General features: G+C 42.2%; 1 protein-coding gene across 5 annotated transcripts in view; it reads left to right on the top strand.

Moving 5' to 3' along the window:
- PRDM15 (PR/SET domain 15) overlaps positions 1 to 19,872 on the top strand; it is a 45,658-nt gene that overhangs the window by 18,691 nt on the left and 7,095 nt on the right. For 3 of the 5 annotated variants that reach the window (XM_048865857.2, XM_075132580.1, XM_075132587.1), the window contains 14 exons: positions 647 to 769; positions 3,148 to 3,246; positions 4,223 to 4,447; positions 6,012 to 6,147; positions 7,509 to 7,690; positions 8,275 to 8,369; positions 9,401 to 9,488; positions 11,735 to 11,902; positions 13,349 to 13,443; positions 14,377 to 14,508; positions 15,786 to 15,920; positions 17,595 to 17,758; positions 18,407 to 18,486; positions 19,430 to 19,549. In XM_048865857.2, coding sequence (XP_048721814.2) covers positions 647 to 769; positions 3,148 to 3,246; positions 4,223 to 4,447; positions 6,012 to 6,147; positions 7,509 to 7,690; positions 8,275 to 8,369; positions 9,401 to 9,488; positions 11,735 to 11,902; positions 13,349 to 13,443; positions 14,377 to 14,508; positions 15,786 to 15,920; positions 17,595 to 17,758; positions 18,407 to 18,486; positions 19,430 to 19,549 — 1,842 coding nt within the window. The remainder of the gene's footprint in view (positions 1 to 646; positions 770 to 3,147; positions 3,247 to 4,222; positions 4,448 to 6,011; positions 6,148 to 7,508; positions 7,691 to 8,274; positions 8,370 to 9,400; positions 9,489 to 11,734; positions 11,903 to 13,348; positions 13,444 to 14,376; positions 14,509 to 15,785; positions 15,921 to 17,594; positions 17,759 to 18,406; positions 18,487 to 19,429; positions 19,550 to 19,872) is intronic. The other 2 variants (XM_048865893.2, XM_075132591.1) reach the window with 1 other exon arrangement.

The raw sequence follows: 19,872 nt of genomic DNA on the forward strand, positions 1-19,872 counted from the left end.
TCTGAAGTGCTGTAAAGCTGATTGGTATTTAGGTCATTCTGGCAAAGTAGTTTTGGGCCCCCAAGATGTTTCTGAGTGGTGTAAATTGAAAGCCTACATTTTGTTTGGTTGTTTTTTTCCAAGCAAAAAAGCACCAGAGTTGGTTAATCTTGTGAATGTGTTGTGAGATGAAATCAAATATCCTCTATCCAGGTTTTCTGATTAGCTTAGATCAAGCTTCAAGTCTGTGCTAAATATTGGAATGAATGTACACATTTGTAGGTTAATCCTTTCCAAATGGCTTCAAAGCATTGGTGGCTTATATAGCATTAGTGATCTTTGTTGTCAAATGAAAATATGGAGACCTTACATACCTCTGTAAGGTAGTATATCCACACACAGTGAAACCCATATGTATGCATACTGAGTGTGCACCTGTGCTGTGCGATGCCGCTCTAGCCTAGATTCTAAACTGGAAGCTATTCTGCAGATTTCAGGCATATATAGTGTTTTGCCTTGATTAGGCTCTCTCGTGGAGTAAGTTGTCGAAGACCTGCTGGGTGGCATAGCCCGCAGCACCCACAGATGTCACACTGGCACAACAGCAAGGGTACCACTCAGATACTGGGAAAATAACAAAAAGGAACTATTTTTTCCTTCACCGCAGATGTATGCTTAGTAGTGATGGAATGCGACAAGGAAGGGAACAAAATCTCTTCAAAGCCTCCCAGTGCAGTCTTCTCTCTTAAAAAAATCAAGAAGTCCAGTGTGCCTGTGGCTGACTTTGCAGGTAAATAAAATATTTCATCCTCTGTTCCTGTCTATGGTGTATGAAGCCAATAGTGACAGTGTATGGGCAGATCTGGATGGAGCAAAGGAGTGCTCAGTGCACAGTGTTTCTGAGAAAAAAGAAAAGGAGTACTTGTGGCACCTTAGAGACTAACCAATTTATTTGAGCATGAGCTTTCGTGAGCTACAGCTCACTTCATCAGATGCATACCGTGGAAACTGCAGCAGACTTTATATATACACAGAGAATATGAAACAATACCATAGGTATTGTTTCATTGTTTCATATTCTCTGTGTATATATAAAGTCTGCTGCAGTTTCCACGGTATGCATCTGATGAAGTGAGCTGTAGCTCACGAAAGCTCATGCTCAAATAAATTGGTTAGTCTCTAAGGTGCCACAAGTACTCCTTTTCTTTTTGCGAATACAGACTAACACAGCTGTTACTCTGAAACAGTGTTTCTGAGGTGATGGAAACGTTATGATTACGTGACATACAGTAAATATGTATGAGCTCAATCCATCTCTGATAGTTAACGGGGAGAGAATTTAAATCTATGGATTTTCATTTTATTACCTTCCTGAGTGCTGTGCTTAAAAATCAATTGAAGACAGAAAAAGGAGTGAAGGGACATGGAAACTTTTTCAAGCAGATGTTTTTTATCCTAAATGCCACTGACGGCTTTTAATTTATTTTTTTTCATGTTACGTCCTTTTTTTTTTTTTGCAAGACATAATATCTGAAATATGGTAGAATACAGGAAGAAAACCAAAAAGATACAGCAAAAGTGGGAGCAACCCCTTTTTTAGGGGTTAACAAGAACAGTGGTTACCCCTGATTACCCCTAAATCTTGTGTTGGCTAAAGTAGAAGGATGTAGTTAAAAATCTTAAATAAACTTGGAAAACCTAAATTTGTTACAAAGATTGGCTCCCACTTCCCATAGGCACAAAGCAGAAAAAAAATCTAATCTCTGGTAACTGGGGCAAAGCAATTTTTTAAAAAGCATTAAACTTTTTTAAATTGCCACACTGAAAACCCAAATCAGGGTGCATGCATGATCCTGGAATCCAGATCAAAAAGAAGTAATCTGGGATTGTTCTTTGAAACATAGTTACACTAACTTTTGCTTATTGACATTAAAAATGTCTTTTTCTTGGTTGTAGAAGTGTAAAACACTCCACCAGAACATCCCCCCTTTGTTAGCTCCAGTACTGTTATTGCTAGAAGGTAGAGCTGGACAGGAAACTGAAATTCAGTTCTGTGAGAAATTTTAAATTTTCAGAAAATTTTTCATCCACAATTGGGACAAAATCTAAGACTCAAGACATTTTCATGGAACTAAGCTCCTGCAATATTCTGTGTTGGAAATGGGAACGTGTTTCCAAAATGAAATATGGCCCTTGGGATTCCTGGCTATCCACATGGCAGGCTGTGGGATTTCAATAGATTGTGAAATATTCAACTTTGGGGATCTTAAACAATCTGCAGAATGTTCTAGATTTCTCAGGTCCACCTGATGGATCCTTTGATGACCTGTTTGGAACTTAATCTCTGTTCACAGCCCACAATTATTTAACAGTTTTTGTGATTCTGTTACTTTCCTTTTTCCTGAAAAATCCCTAATAGCATTATGTGTTGCATGTTACTTAAAATAACGTCCTACTTTTCTTTCTTTGTATGTAAGAGCTGGGAAGTTGCTTAAGCAAAACACCAATATGCTCGTCTGGCAAAATATCCAGCTCATGAAACTGTTCAAATATGTGATTTCCTTATCACCACCCTTATTTACTTTAACCCAAATGTTAGTGTTTCCATGATGCTTTTCAGATAGTACTTTGTTCAGTCTGTGTCCCCAGTTTGTCCAGAGCTGGGTAACTCCGGTTTTGAAGGTGCCCAAGATTGGTCGCTCCAGGTGTGCTTTTTGTACTGTTTCTTTCATCTCCATTTAATTTAGGAAGAAGGAGATCCTATCTACAACTCAGAAGAGACGTAGGAAGGCTCCCACCTCATAAATCTCTCCTGTTTTTTTTTCCAGTTTCTGTTTTGGCTCCTTAAATGTTGGCATGGGAAAGTCCTGTTTGCAGCCTTCCCATGGATTAAACGTTAGTCTTTGAGTGTCATTTCTGGCATTTTGTACATTTTAAAGTATCTGAGGAGGTGTGGTTTTTATCCCTCCTGTTCTTTACCAGACTACCATACTAGTGCCAGGTTAGCAGTAGCTGCCTCCTTGAGTCTTTCATGACTGATTGATTGTAATCTGCTCTTCTGAGGGCTTCCTTACAGGATAAACAAGATCATAAATCCCAGAAAGTTGTTGAAGGGTTTGCTGTCTTCATTTTAAAAACTTGTAATAATTTCTCCTTTGCATGTTCCAGTGAGCGCTCCAGAGAGTAGTGGGCCCCTTGAAGCGGAGTCCAACCAGTGGATATGTAAAGTGTGTTCATCTGTTTTCCCAGAACCTCAGTTGCTGACAGGTAAGGGGAATTTGGAATTTGTATCAAACATATACCCAGAAATATTCTGGAAGTTCTGTTCTTCCAAGCCAGCAGATTATGGTCAGGGAAGTGGCTTCACAATACCATAAATTACACTTCTGTAGATTTTTTTTTTCCCCAGATCCTAAGAAAAAAAGAGTAAAACTGCAGTGGCAACTGATATTGACTGTAGGCGTCCTGTCTGATAAAATGTTTTCGTTATTGGATCTGGAACGAAAGAAACACTTGTATAACATATCATAGATGAATATTAAGACTGTCAAATGACAGGGAATTGTATACGCAAAACAGTGCAAAATTAGTGACAGGCTTATGCTCAGTGATGTTATGAATGAAGCGATTGGCGCTGAAAGACACTATAAGTAAAAGCGAATGGAGCTTGTCATTTTCATACTTTGTCTTTATAGCTATTGAGCATAATTTTTGAGAGTATCCAAAAGGCTTAGCAGTGGAGGTCCTGTTGACTTTCAATGAAACTTAGGCTACTAAGTCATTTTGTAAAATGGGACGCTGTTATATCACTGAGGCACATCAATGGGCCACAGATCTGTTCAGTACAATATAATGTAATTATTTTGGCTGACACACCAGGGATTGAACCAGGAACCTTCAGAGCAAAAAGTATGAACTGCTACAGCTTGAGCTAAAAAGGCACGGCTCTGTAGTTGGGGTGTGTAACAATTCATATCCTCAGCAGAGTGACTCAGAAGGGGGACCTGAGCACGCACTCACCAATTTAACAACAAATATTAAAACCTCTAAAATTTCAATCCATCTCAGTGATCAATTTAGTTTATAATAGAGAGCGTACTTTTAATTAGAAAGGTGTTTTAACTGCAGTGAATACTTGATCTAAGCAAGATTCAGTTAAATAAAGGAGGTCTAATTATAAGTTTTGGTGCTGGAGCTGTCCTCATGTTTCATGACTGTGTTTCCTCCACACACATGCCTGCAGAACATCTGTTGAGTCACCTGGAACAAGCCAAAGGAGTCCCCCAGACAAGCCAAAATGATGCAACTCCAGAGACGCCTGCAGAGGCTCCCATTGCTGATCAGCCTGTAACTGGTGAAGGTACTAGTGCCAACGTAGACTCCAGGAGGACTCCACGAAGGGGAAGAAAGCCCAAAGCTGCAAAAGCAGAAACACCTCTTGTCATTGCTGAAGATAAAGACCCAGCAGGTGAGATGAGAGAGGTTTAATAAAAGTAGTTGCCAAACATGCTTCCACCTTAATGATCTATTCTCAGCAAAGTCTGCCGAGTTCAGAGTCTAAAAGGGGAATCCTGGAGATTTTTTTTAGTTCACATATTAAACCCTAGTGTCATTGCAGAAAATGATTGTCACTCTTTTCTAGATGCCTCAGTGCTAAACACTGCGGGAGCTGCGTTTAAGCTGGTGGGCAAATTTACCGCTGGGGCAGCCAACAGAAAGCCCAAACTTTCAAGTTCAGGTCCAAGTCCCTTTCTTTAGGGCTGGTTTTATTAAAGCAGAAGATGCAGAAAGACTCAAAGACACACAAAATACTGGGTAACAGAGGCCTAACTCGCTTTCCGCAAGCTGGGAAGGGAGAGGACACATCATTCTGCCTAGCCTCTCCTGGCTGTCCCCTAGGCCTTCTGCCTTGTTCCCACGAAGGGACTTCCCTCAGGGTCTTGCCTCGACCCTCATCTTCCAAAGATTGAGCCAGGAGCCTTCCTTTGTATTGTCTCCAGTAGGGAGTCGCATAATGCATGGCCAGCCAACCCTTCATTAACATGTGCCCTGTCTTGAGACCACTGTTCTTAAAAGGCTGTGCCCCGTGACTGCCACGTTGGCTGTGACTCAGCTACAGTCTGGCACTCCTGTTACACGACACCTGTGTTGTCAGTGAAGCTGTTGAATGTGCCATTGCCACACAGGGCATGGCACCTGCTGTCCTTGCCCTGCACACCAAACTGTGAACAGCTCTAGCTTGAACACGCCCCTGGAGTGCTGGCTTGTGAACCTCAGTCTGCAAAATCAACCTGGCCCCTTGTCCTTTGCCGTACACTACTCTGTGGGTGTAAAGTTTGTCTGAGGCCGTTAGCTCAGCAGGAAAAAAAAATAGATTGGACGTTTATGTGGCTAACAAGAATATCTCTAGTTACGTTAAATAGTATAAAAACAAAATTTGGAAAGGAGATAAACCCGTGCTTCTGGAAAAATAAGCCAACCTCTAACTTGAGTTTGTTGGCAGAAACATTTCTTATGTTTCTTACGGATTTTTCTGTAATTGCCTACTTCCAGGTAAACATCTGAATCCTGAACACTGCTGGTGCTGACTAGAGGCTGTGGCAATTCTCTTGTTCATATTCTTATTGTAGATAGATCTGTCTGGAGACCTTGGTCTCTCTTATGTAAAGAAGGGTCCTGTGGAGAAAGAGAAACGTTTTCTTTTCTGTTCCTTCTGAGAATAAATTGTTCCAAAAGAGTCCTGCCCTCCTCACATAATCAGATGGTTTTGTTTGTCTTGGAGGTGGCTGCTGAGAGGTTCCCATTATGGACTTGAATTTGAATCTTCATTTTTGACTGTCCTATCTATTTTGAACTCAGTCGGATGCCAAGAGTTGAAGCTCCATTTCAGTTTATTTCTGGATCAAGAGTGTGTCAAAGTAAATATAATGGTTAATGTCTGCCTCAGAAATATTCTGAGTTTTATTCTTCTGTGTGTGTGTGTTTAAAACTCTTCATGTAAATATTGTATTTTTATAATAATGTATTCACAGTGGATCAAGTAGCTGAAATTATAACAGAGATCCCACCTGATGAGGCAGCCCTTCCCTCTGCAGCGGAAGAGAGGATTATGGAACTGGTTTTAGGAAAGCTGCCAAGCACCACAAACAACATCAGTTCAGTAACAAAGTAAGTCACAGTGGGATGCAATCCTTCATAACGGGGTAGAACTTTCTCTCCTAACATCTGTAAAGCACCATTGTAGTTTCCCCCCATTAGCATGGAGGAAGGGCTCATTTGGAACAAGTGATGAGAGCCATATACCCTTAGACAGACTTCTTCAGAGTATAATGACTCTGATGAGAACTTAGACACATAGCCACATCCATTCAAAGCCTTCTGCCTTGTATGTGTGCATGCACATACATACATGCTGCTGGTGGAACAGCTGGTCAGGGAGTCTCTGCACCCTTGTATGCCACAAAGGGGGATTCATGCAGGCTCAATGCACTGTAAGCTGATGCTGGGTTGTAGCCACTGGTGATGGGAGACTGGTGACATAAATTTCACCCTTAGAGTGCAGTGCAATAGGATTATTTCTCTATCTTGCTACAGTTTTGTACAATGGGATATTTGAAACCCGTAAGAGGCTGCAGAGTTAAATGTTACTCCCATTGATTGTTGGTGCTAAAAAAGATATGGACGTTAAAATCTCTCCCAGGCATGTTATTTAGTCTCTCACTGATATTTGTAACTTGTGAATCGCATCTCTTGAATCACTGTGAATGACATTTCAGAGTTTGTAATAAACCTTGAGCAAAGGGGAAAAATATCTATGACATTTACAGAACTTCAGGGAGGCCTTTGTTGTTCATTTAATTACATATTTAAAAACTTGTTCCGGTGAAGCTAGCTTCTTGAGAGACTTGGAGGTGATCAATCCGTTGGTGTTTTAAGGTTTTAGTTCATAGTGCTATAAATAAATTGAAGTCCATCGGGCTGGATGCGCTGCATCCTAGAGTGCTAAAGGAGTTGGCGGATGTGATTGCAGAGCCATTGGCCATTATCTTTGAAAACTCATGGCGATCGGGGGAGTCCCGGACAACTGGAAAAAGGCTAATGTAGTGCCCATCTTTAAAAAAGGGAAGGAGGAGGATCCTGGGAACTACAAGCCAGTCAGTCTCACCTCAGTCCCTGGAAAAATTGTGGAGCAGAAATCAATTCTGAAGCACTTAAAGGAGAGGAAAGTGATCAGGAACAGTCAGCATGGATTCACCAAGGGCAAGTCATGCCTGACTAACCTAATTGCCTTATATAATGAGATAACTGGCTCTGTGGATGAGGGGAAAGCAGTGGACGTGTTGTTCCTTGACTTTAGCAAAGCTTTTGATATGGTCTCCCACAGTATTCTTGCCAGCAATTTAAAGAAGTATGGGCTGGATGAATGGACTATAAGGTGGATAGAAAGCTGGCTAGATTGTCGGGCTCATCTGGTTGTTTTTTAAACTATGGAATGCTGTTCACTCACTGCCTTTATTTCTCTAATCCAGTAGGTTTGCTCATCACCAAAACACCATGTCCCTCAAAAGAAGTTTAATTCTCTCCAGTAGACATGGAATACGTCGAAAGCTGATAAAGCAACTTGGGGAACACAAACGGGTATATCAGTGCAACATCTGCAGTAAGATCTTCCAGAACAGCAGCAACCTCAGCAGGCACATCCGGTCTCATGGTGGGTTTGCCTTCAGCTCCCTGCATGCTGTGGTTCTCTCCAGTCAGTTCAGGGGTTCAGTAGAGGAACTGAAATATTCGAGATGCAGATATTTTTCACAGGTTCCATCATTATTACTAGAGGGCTCCTTAATCAAACACACAAAAGCATGATAAGATCCAATGGCTGGAAGTTGAAGCTAGATAAATTGAGACTGGAAATAAGGTGCAGACTTTCAACAGTGAGACGGTGTAGTGTGTTCTCCATCACTCTGAGTCTTTAAATCAAGATTAGTTGTCTCTCTAAAATACATGTTCTAGTTCAAGCAGGGGTTATTGGGCACGTAGAACTAAATGCAGGAATTATGTTGGGTGGTTCTATGTCCTGTGCTACACAGGAGGTCAGACTAGTTGCTCACAATGGTCCCTTCTGACTTCAAAAATCAATGAATTAATCCTTTTAATTATTGAAGCTGCTCATGTTTTAGCTGATTGCTAGCCTATTTGTTTGGAGCAACCCATAGAATTGTTTAGCTATCACACATGGCGTTCCCAGGTGGTTACATCAGTCACTCACTCTTTGTTTTGTCTTCACGGATCCCTCAGGTGACAAACTGTTTAAATGTGAGGAATGTGCAAAGCTGTTCAGCCGTAAAGAGAGCTTGAAGCAGCATGTTTCCTATAAACACAGCAGGAATGAGGTGAGTTGAAACAACCAGATGATTCTTCATGAGGAGAGATGAAAATGTGCTGTGAGTTCAGTGCTGACGATTGCAGTGTGTGAGTCAGTCAAGTGTGAACAGAAAAGGAGTACTAGTGGCACCTTAGAGACTAACCAATTAAGATGCCACAAGGACTCCTTTTCTTTTTGCGAATACAGACTAACATGGCTGCTACTCTGAAACGTGTTAAGTGTGAATGGATCCCTGGTATGAATTGCCTATGGAAACATGCTCAGACATTTGTTACCTCAAGGGGGAGTGTCACTGAATCAGCTAGCTGGAGACTCAGGGCATGGTCTAAAGGTGTGCTCCGACTGCTGTTCACTGTACTAAGTAGGATTATTTAACTGTTGTCTTGTTTGCATGTCATCTCTGGTTATCGCCACCTGTTGTCTCTTGTTGTATGTTCAGGCTATGAGCTCCCTAGAGCAGAAACAGTTGTGTGTGTGTGTACGTACAGTGTGTTTTGCAGTGGGGCTCTGATCTTTGATTGTGGCCTCTGAATGCTATTGCAATACAAATCGTAATGGTAGTAAAACCCATTAATGGCAATGAGAGTGTTTCTACTGACTTCAATGAGCTTTGGATCAGGCCCTAAACTCTCAGATTACTGACATCTGATGCCAAGAATATTGTGGAGCCTGACTACAAGTCAGAAAACATCTTGTTTTTCCTAAGTCAGATTCTTCATTGCAGGGCTTAGAGTAGCCAAAAAGACACACATGCTCTCACCTACACATGTGCATATGCATCTTTTATAGATCAGTAAGTACAGCACCATATTTTTTGCAGCAAGTTTGAAATTAGGAGTCATGCTCTGAAATTTAAAATGTCAGAATTCTGTGCTGAAATGTACTCTCATGTTTTGAAGAAAAAAAATTCTGTTGAAGAAAATGAAATGGCTCTCACAATAAAAAAGCAGCCTAGAATTTTTTGCAAGCTCTCTTTACATTGTGTATGGTTTGTGTTTCTTCTCCCTCTTTTAAATGTTTACTGTTTGCAATCCTCAGGTCGACAGCGACTACAGGTACAAGTGTGCTACATGTGAAAAGGCCTTTCGGATAGAGAGTGCATTGGAATTCCACAATTGCAGAACAGGTGATAACTGCTCACCAACATTACCTAATCTTGAATCAGCTTTATTAATTTCCCATATGTGATGGTGTTTACAGACCTCTCACTAAGACTAAATGAGCGATGGAGCAGTCCTGGGCCAAGAGGGCCCCGCCCCTCAGCAACCGTAGAACTTGCTCCAGATGGAGGACCTGTTTAAAAGGGGACTCTGGCACTCAAGCAGGCAGGACAGTGAAGAAAAAACTGTCTGCAGGAACGAAGCCAGTTGGTTGGTAGCTTCTGGGACAGGAATCCACAGGGGAAGGGCCTGGACTGTGGGTAAGACCTGATCTAGCAGTCAGGGGCTCCACCCCTTTCTTTCTCTCCCCTTCTCTCTGATGGGGAATCACTGGACAATGCGAAGGGAGCTGCGAAGCCCTGAATGATTATCTGAATTGTTGAGACTGTCTGAGCAACCCTCCCCGGGGAGGGAAGCAGAGTGCTGTGACCCTGCCCCAAACTGAAAAAAGAATAGGGAAGATAGGAAGTAGCCCAAGGGTGGCTGGTCTGGTGTATCAGCAAGAGGGGGGCTGAGACACTCCTTACCCTTTTCCCCCTTGGGCTGAGACCCAGTGGAGAGAGAGGGCCCAGGTCCCTGTACCCTTCCCTCCCCGCTTTGTCCAGCCAGGAGAACCCAGGGAACACTGGAGGAAGACAGCTGTAGCTCAGCTGCCAGGCTCTCAGATTGCCTGACAAAGCCATACCACAGTTTTGGGGACTGTTGAGCCATGGCCTATGGACCCTCAAGTGAAGTCTGCTACACCATAATTCATCTCTATAGCAACCAGGAAGGAAGAGTAGTCATTTCAAACTTCACTTTCCTCACGCTACAGCAGCACTGTAAAAACAAACATTTGTTACCACATCATGGAAAACTATTTCAGGCAATCTGTACAGCAACAATTCCACCTATGCATTGTATTTTATCTCTTTCCCTCTCTCGAATTTCACGTCCCCAGCTGTGCCTCAGATATCTCCTCCCAGATATCCTGCCACTTTCTCCAGCTTGCTTTTTCTAAAACTAAACTGCACACCTTTCCTCTCAATCCATCTCTGCTTCCTCTTATCTTTGTCACCGGTGACAGCTCCAGACTTGCAGGCTCCAGTTTCCCAGCCTCGCACGCAGCTTCACCGGCTTTCTCATTCCTTCTCCCAGTAAATCCAGTATCCCACTAGGTCCTGTTGTTTCTTCCTCTGTGAGATCACTAGAACCTATGCTTTCCTCTGCATCTCCTCCCTAGAGTCCTTAGTCACTCCTTGGACACACAATATCCATCAGCCTGGAATCCTCTGGGTAATTGTTCCTCCAAGCACAACTGGAAGTAACCTTACTTAAGACTTTTCTTCCAAGGAGCAATGCTCGTGTAAAAGGACAGATGGTGCCAAGACCTCCCAGTAATCTGCCTTCATCAGTAGCAGCTCTCTCTCACAGAGTTGATCCTTTCCAAAATTAAAAACATTTTAAACCTACTGTTAACTGGCCTAATACTACTTTCTTCTGTCTTATCCCTGTGGCAACTGCAAGACCATGGAACAACTCTCAGACTTCTGAACAACTGTTGTGTTAGGAAGAAACTTCCCCAGTAGGCCTGTTGTTGTATAACTGTCCATTATGGGGGTTTTACACCTTCCTCTGAAGCACCTGGTACTGTCTGCTCTTGGAAACCAAGTGCTGGACTAGGTGTGCCTTTGTTCGAAGCTGGAATAGCAATTCCTATACTACTGTGTTCCTCAGACAGTGCTGCTCCAAACAGGACATCGTATTTGGAAAACCTGTGACTGAACCCAGTTTGGACAGAATTAATGAGAGTGTGCCAGACTGTGGGGCCGAGGAACTTATTGTGCCAGAATCAATGTTCATGTTAACATCTTTAATATTTATCATTGCTGAATTAACTTGGGAAGCAATTTTGGTGTTTTTTGGTGACTTTTGCCTTTCATAGAGCAAGACAAACCCGAGGGAGCAAGGGTGGAATTTCTAGTAGAGTTGCCTGTGATTGGTTTTGAGGAGCAGATCTTAACCTGTCGAGACTCTAGATTGGTTGATTTTATTTTACTTTTTAGTCAGAAGACAAAATGACAAGTAAGAACAAAAAACTGTCATGTTCTGCTTTCCCCTGATTCATGTGTGGTGCTTTGTAATGCTAGATCTAACTATAGAATAAATTTATCGCATTTAAAAAAAAAAATTTTTTATCTTAAAATAATTGCTTTCTTTCCATTACCTACAGATGACAAGACATTCCAGTGTGAGATGTGTTTCAGGTTCTTTTCCACGAATAGTAACCTCTCAAAACACAAGAAGAAGCACGGGGATAAGAAATTTGCATGTGAAATCTGCAATAAAATGTTCTACCGGAAGGACGTCATGTTGGATCATCAAAGGAGACACTTGGAAGGTAAGTACACTTGGCATGAACCTGATTGTCGCTTTTGAAGTGTCAGTTGGCTTGGGGAAATTAAGTAAATCATTCTGCATCAGTTTTCACTTGATGCTGGCTATCATTTCAAAACTAATTAGCTGATCTGGTGTAGCTTGTCCTGGTAGGGGGTTAGCATATTTTTAACAATAAGGATAATGAACCATTGGAATTGATTACTGGGAAGGGATTAGGGAAGTGGTAGATGCTCCATCATTTGGAGTTTTTAAATGAAGATTGGGTGTCTTTCTAGACTATATGCCGTAGTTCCATCACCAGTTGCTGGGCTACATGCATTATCTGGTGGAAATTGTGTGGTCTGTGTTGAATAGGAGGTCAGACTAGATGATCGCAGTGATCTCTTGTGGCCTTAAAAATTAGTCTTCTGAAATTTCTGTGGTAACTGGAAAACTTGTTGGCAGAGTTGCTGTCTTTCACTTGGAATTGGACGGCAGTGAGTAAACACAGATCCATTCCAGAGACTAATATGGGATTTGACTATCAATTTAACAAATAAATTGAATGTGGCACAATATGTTGCCTTACAACATTTACAGCATTTATGAAACCAGACCAGAAGAGCTGAGCACTCACAAATCTCATTGAAGTGAGTGGGTGTTGCAGGTGCCCAGCACCTTTGGTAACTAAGCCATAAGCCTCTGAAGGAAATGACAGCCACAAAGAAGAGGTTAAATATGAGAACATACAATGAAATCTGGGTATGTTTTAAACTGCCACTAGTAGTTTTTAGGGACAAGATTGAAAGTAATTTAGAAGTAGGGCCAGATGAAACAGTCTGGGCCCTAGGCACATGACAAGAGAGGCCCCTCTTTTTGTCCTGCCCCCCCCACCACAGCCCCATCCCCCACTTTGAGTGATGTTGGGGGCCGTGGGTCTCCCCTCACCTGTCACAGAGGCTGGGCCAGTGACCTGGGAACCCCTTCTCTCCCCTCGAAAGCAGCAGGGGCGGCAATAGGGGTCTTTGTTAAACATGAAGTGCCTGGGGTTGAGCGGCTCTGCATCTTTAGCACCATTGACTAACTGGCTGGAAGAGTTTCTAGGTTAAACTGCTCACCACCCTGGATAAAGCACCTTGCACCGGATAGACTTGACTGAAACAAATAATGAAAGTGATTTGCTTGCAGTAGAAAAGTATCTTTTCTCGCACTTTAAGATTGGAACAGTAACCAACAGGGAAACAAAAATATATCTTCAACACGCCTCTCTTGTATTTCTAAGATCCCTTTCACCGCTGTAAATAAGCATTGGTTCATTCATTCAGAGACAAAATTACATATAGAGCGCTACTCCCCTATCTTACTGCACTTTACAGGAACAGTGTGTATTTGACTGAAAAGGCGTGCAGGTGTGGAAAATGTGGTTTATTTTATTTTATTTTTTTTTGGTGGGGACTGTGACGTTAAGGGGTGAGGCGTGTGAAAAGAGAAGACTTTGAGCACAGCACAGAGAACATGGTGCGCTACAAGAAGGAACCCTCGGGATGCCCTGTATGTGGGAAGGTAGGCTTTTTTGCCAGATTATGTCAGGTAGAGCTTTGCATTCAAGCTCCAGCAACCCTCCAGTGCGCACTACACATGCACCAAGAGAAGCTCTGTAGCCAACGTTCTGAGGAGCTTTTCACTTAAAGCAGCATTAAACAAAACCCTAGTCCAACCTCATATTTTCCGAGGAGCAGTTCAGTTATAGACTGTTACACTCCAGCTTTGTCTATTAATACAGTCTCTTTATTTGGCTTAGGTTGGAGTGAAGGGTTTGTGTTGGAGTGAGAGGAGCGGGATGTGGGCTCTGTGAGCAATTCTGTGTTAGAACTGAAAGTGAGTGTGTTGTGTAGTGTTGACAGCCACGAGTCCAATTGGGCAGTGTGGGGTGGTAAAATATGCAGTCCAAGATTAGTGTGAATGTGAATGGCATGGACATGAATGTGGGCTTAACTACTGTTTCTGAGATGTTTAGTGATTTGCGGTGGTGGAATCTGGACTCAAGCAACCTCATTTCTAAGTAAATGATGGGTTTTTTTACTTGGGTATAGCTAAGAGTCACTGCAGTGTAGCGTATATAGAAGAGACCACCCTTCTTAGGCAGTCATGTTTCAAGGGACCATCCCCACATATCTCCAAATGTATTAATTGTAGTTCTGCTCCACCTTTATTAATCGTCCACCTCTTTTACATAACCGATCTCTGCTAATCCTTTGAGTGATTATTGATGCATAAGTCACTATGTTAACAGCTTGTGTAGCCTGGTGTGGAGTGGATGATGGGAGCTCTTACTTCTCTGAAACACAAACAAATAGGTTGCCCTGCCCAGGAACAGGTAGAGCAGTATTAAATATCTCCTATACCTAAATCGCAAATTAAGTTATGAAGAGGAGTAGCTCAGATGCCTCTTGAGGCATGACATGAAAAACATTCTTCAGTGTTCTTCTACCCTAGGTATTTTCATGCAGGAGCAATATGAACAAACACCTCCTGACACACGGAGACAAGAAATACACCTGTGAAATCTGTGGACGTAAATTTTTTAGAGTGGACGTTCTTAGAGATCATATTCACGTCCATTTTAAGGTATTCTGTTAATATTCTGATAACTTGCATTTTTTATTGGAAACCTGTTAGCGAATACTAAGGTGGCGTGATCATGCTGGCCACATAAGAGGGATCACATACATCTCCTTGCCTTGTACGTACATCTCTGTAGGGGTCTGTTACTCGATTCAAGCCTGAATTTGGTGTTTGGAATCTCAGAAACAAGGGTTTTGTTTTTTTTAAGGTAAAACCTTTGCAACTTATCTTCAACACTGTGGGTGATTAAGTATGAGAAAAAACTATGAAGTAGGAGAGTTGAGGGAACCATCACTTTAAACATTAATGGATAGGTTACATAGAGGAGGTGGTGTCTAATGGGTTTGGCAAGCAACTGGAAGTCAGGAGGACAGCTTAGTTCAGGACCCAAGATTGGCTTCTGACACTCTGCCTCACCGTGGGCATGCCACTTAACCACAGTGCTTCAGTTCACCCACCTAAAGCAAAGAAAACACTTACCTCCTTTGCAGGGTGTGGAGGCTCAATTGATGAGTGTTGGTATGATCCCTTTTAGAGCTTTGGGTGGAAGGTGCTATGCGAGTGTTGGGTAGAAGTATGATTAATTATTATAGCAGTTGTCACACTGATCCCCAGAGCACAGGCTGGTGGTCCGCAGACATGGTGCTGCTGCTCCTCCTCCTGGTTGCCAGCTGCTAAACTGCATTAAAAGGTAGCTATATCCTGAATATTTTCTTGATGTTACTTTTCTGTATAAGCAATTGCTATAGTTGCTCCAGGGCTGTTAAGCAATTATGAATGGGAGGGGAGGCATGCCTGAAATAGTCTCTTTGCTATAATGTGTTCCATACTCTGAAAGTCTTTCAGAATCCCTGAGGTATTACAGGATCCTCATGGGGAAACGTCTTGCCTTTTGAACTGTCTGACAAACCCTTTTAATACAGTTAAGAGTGAAGTGGTTTAGTGAAATGGTGCAATTTCTTTAACACAAACTGAAAGGTATTACGCTCTTCAATGGTGCCATTAAAATGGTGCTATGGATTTAACACTGCTGCAGTTTAGTCCCTATTTATTCTAATATTAATAAAACATGCATATATTTGACATTTAAAAAATAACAAAATTGTGTCTGTCTACAAACTGGGGAACTTTTGCAGGGATTTCATTATATGGGAGAATACCTTGAATCACATTATTGTTGCTGTTTATGTAGTTAGTCAGTGTGGCAGAAGGGTTGGGGCTGTATTAACTTTTGACATTAGATCTGATTAAGATGGAATCTCTTTCCCCACCCTGTATAGGACATTGCGCTAATGGATGACCACCAGAGGGAAGAGTTCATTGGTAAAATCGGAATCTCATCAGAGGAAAACGATGACAACTCTGATGAAAGTGCAGATTCTGAGCCTCACAAGTATAGCTGCAAAAGGTGCCAGGTAGCTTTAAATTCTCCTTTCCAACTAAATGTGTGTGTTGGTTTCTTCCGTCAAAGAAAAAGTTGTTATAATTAGAATTTCACAGAACCTTGAAAATAAGCTAAGAGAGGGCCAGTCTGATGGTCTAGCAGCAGCACAGTCTGGGGGATTCAAGACCACGACCTAACTGTGGTCCTGCACGCCCATGTCAGCAAGAGTTGGTAGCAATGAGAGGCTGCCACAGTCCTCCCTGGCATCTGACCCTAGTGGAATGGCATTTGTGGCCTCTGGAGCATACTTGATTGAGCCATCCACTGTGGGAGGAAGAGAAGATCATCACAGCTGGGCAGGGCTTTCGGGAGTTGGAAAGAAGTGTGTGTGTGTGTGGCATGGCCGGGGGAAAATGTCATCTTCAAGACTCTTAGAATTCTCTGTTGGCGAACTGATTGGTTAGGACAGCTAAACTGACTGAATTATTGGTTATGTCAGAAAGGCAGAATGGCTTTGTGGTTAAGGCACTGGGCTGAGATTCAGGAGATGAGGGTTCAATTCCCAGCTTTGCCACAGATTGTTATCTTGGGCAAATTATTTAGTCTCTCTGTGCCTCATTTGTTCCCCATCTGTAAAACTGGGATAATAATACTCCCCTTCTCCCAGCCTTTGTCTGTCTTGTCTATTTAGATTGTAATCCCTTTCAGACAGGGATTTACCATCTACACCACCTCACACAAGGGGGCCCTGATCTTATTTGGGGCCTCTAGAGGCTACCGTCGTACAAATAATCATCATAAAGATGTGTGACCTCAGCAGTGACGTGCCTCACTTTCAGCTCAGTACAGTTTAAACCGCTGAGAAGCGAAACCCCTGAGGTGGTGCGTTGTGGTAACTCTTTAGGCTGCCTGTTGTGCCAGGCTAATCGTGATATAAACGGGTGAATAACGTAGGCTTCAAAATAAGAGAATTCACGCAATTCAGGTTAGAAAGCTGTTTCTTTGTCAGCTCTGGTATCAAGCATCCCTGCAGTCCTAGGCAAACGGAACAATCCACTATCGGAGCTGACAGCAACAGCTGTGGAAGATGAGTGAGTGCTGGGAAGGGAAGGCTCTTCCTGGCTGGAAATGTCTCTTTGTGCATTCCGAAGGAAGAATAGAAAAGTAAATCTTAGCAAAATGAGACTCCTGCACAAGGAGATAATTTCTCTGTATCTTCTCTGCTTCCCCAATGAAATGGGAAAGATCCTTAGAGTCCAAAAGCTACTCTCCCCCTCTGCAGGTCTGCTGCATTGATGGCTAAGGGTGGTTGGCTGTAGCTCCCTTCAGGGCCAGAAATAATCAGAGGATTCCTAGCAGAGCAATGTGAGACATTTTTTTCCATCTCCAGTGGCTGAGTGGACTGCCCCTGCAGCATTCCCAGCCCCTGCCAGCAAGGGAGCACCAGCCTGAGCTAGCATCCCAAACTACAGTCTCCCATGTGGAGGAACTGGTTTTGGATGTTCTTTATAGGTATGCTTAGTAGTTCAGTGACAAAACAGGTTCCAGGAAGGAGTATAGATTTCCCTGTACTCTTTGTCTGATAGTGAGGACAGTATTTCTGATTGCTGGCTATTTATGCTGTAGATCCCAGTACTACATTAACTGGTCACTATTTCCTGAGAGATTTTTTTTCCCATGCCTTCACTGTTGGTTCGTTCTGCAGTTAACCTTTGGCAGAGGGAAGGAGTACCTAAAACACATAATGGAGGTTCACAAGGAGAAAGGCTATGGCTGTAGCATCTGTAATCGACGATTCGCCTTGAAGGCAACTTACCATGCTCACATGGTCATTCACCGGGAGAATCTGCCTGATCCCAATGTGCAGAAGTAAGATGACATGCCTGAATAATATTGTATGAACAACTACATTTTTTGAGACCGTGGTGGTTGTGCCAAATAGGGGTGCTTAGTTAGTGAGGGATAGACACACATTGACATTCTTGAGGCTTTTCTCTTGAATGTCAAGGTACCAGGAGAAATCCTGTCTTTTTCTCAGTTCCTTTTGTGATATGAGTAGCTGATGTTTTCTGACATAGTCTCAGGTTTATACAGTCATGCAGTTATTGTGTCCCATTGGGATCTTGCTTCATTAAGGGCTGCAAGATCAGGTCCTCGTTTACTAAAGGATTAAAATACACCCCTGACTGTCAATATGTCATGTCATATATATAGCAGGTACACCATCAGGCAGATAATAGTTCTGGATTTTTAAAAAGTAAAGGTTTTTAATCAAATCAAAAAATGACTGTATAATATGAGAGCACAATACTGCCTGGCCACACTTGCCTTCAGATGTACTTGTGTGTGTTTTTTAAGGCTTATTTTATTTAAGCCTATTTTACCATACGCTTATATTTCAAGGAAACCTTTCCAGTAACAATCATCTCAAACAAATTTCAGTTGCTGATTGAGATTACTGAAACCATAGTCCTGTCAAAAAGAGAATGGCAGAGTCTGCTTCCTTTTCTGTTTCAGATACATCCACCCATGTGAAATTTGTGGAAGGATTTTTAACAGCATCGGGAATTTGGAACGACATAAACTTATACACACAGGTAACACAATGTTGTTGTTGTTCCTTTATTATTAATATCAAAAGTTTCCTTTTCTGGATGCTTTCTGAGGCCATACTTTTACTTGTCAGGGAGAAATTGGTTATGGTAGTTTAGTTTATGGTAGTTTACAGTAAGAACCCATACAATTATTGCTATTTTTATGGTTTTATGGCAGGCCAATTTCATAAAGTAAATAAATATATATTATTGATGAGGGTAAATGATACCAGAGCTTGATTTAAGAGATTCCTTGATTATATAATTTAGCTTTCATCCAATAAAAATGTTGGCTCTCTAGTTATCTCTGCTGAAATACTCATCCAGGCCTTCATTTCTTCTCACCTTGAGAACTGCAGTTCCTTCCAGCTCTTTGGCATCCCAGAGTGCCAGCTCCTTACTCCAGCATGTACAGAAGGCTGCTCCCCATCTTCTCTGAGGTGGAGCAGAGCACGTCCACATCCCTTCATGCTTAAATGACTTTGCTGGCTCCTCACTGTGCATTTCAGAATGCCATTCAATATAGCTCCTTGGTTTTTAAAACTCTCCAGTCAGACTTCTGTCCCTTGTCTCCATGCACTCCCCTCACCTGCTCACTTAGCACCACTCACTCTTCTGTCCCTTTACACAATCTCAGCATTGTTGATAGAGAAGCATAAGTCTCTACAGCTCATCATCAGATCCTTCTCTATGGCTTTCTTCTCTCTCTCTCTGCCTCAGTCTTGTTTCAAAACTCAGAGGAAAACCTCTTCTCTCCCTAGCCTATTTCTCATAATTCATTTTGGGATACAGTTTGCATGAGAGGAGCTGTTCAGGAGACAGTTTGAATATTGCTCAGTGAATCTATTGCCAGAGGTTTGTCAGCTTTTAGCACCACACACATTTTCTCCAGAGAGTCTGCTTATATACTTCAATAACCTTTTTTTTTTTTTTTTTTTTTGGGAAGGTGTAAAAAGTCATGCGTGTGAGCAGTGTGGAAAGTCATTTGCCAGAAAGGACATGTTAAAAGAGCACATGAGAGTCCACGATAACATCCGAGAATACCTGTGTGCGGAATGTGGTAAAGGTACAGACATCGCCTTTGAATTAGACATTTTGTTTAGGTTACATTTCCCATATTAAAACCAATAGCTTCATTAAATACCAGGGAAGTCCTCAAAGTAATGAGAGTCTTGTATTTTGAATAGGAAGCCATGCTGATCAGGATGTTAGGGGTCTGCCTTAATTTTACATCCATCAGTTCCCTGGCCTGCAGCAAGCAAACCTGACTTCTAAAGCTCTTCATCTGTTCTGCTGCAAATTTCAGGAACGCTTGCTTGCCTGATTTCCATCACATTTACGTCCCAGAAAAGAGTCAGAAAGAACACAGTTTAACTGTGCGTTCTAGGC

The sequence above is a fragment of the Caretta caretta genome, chromosome 1, assembly GCF_965140235.1.
Source record: "Caretta caretta isolate rCarCar2 chromosome 1, rCarCar1.hap1, whole genome shotgun sequence".
In the NCBI taxonomy this organism is placed as follows: domain Eukaryota; kingdom Metazoa; phylum Chordata; order Testudines; family Cheloniidae; genus Caretta; species Caretta caretta.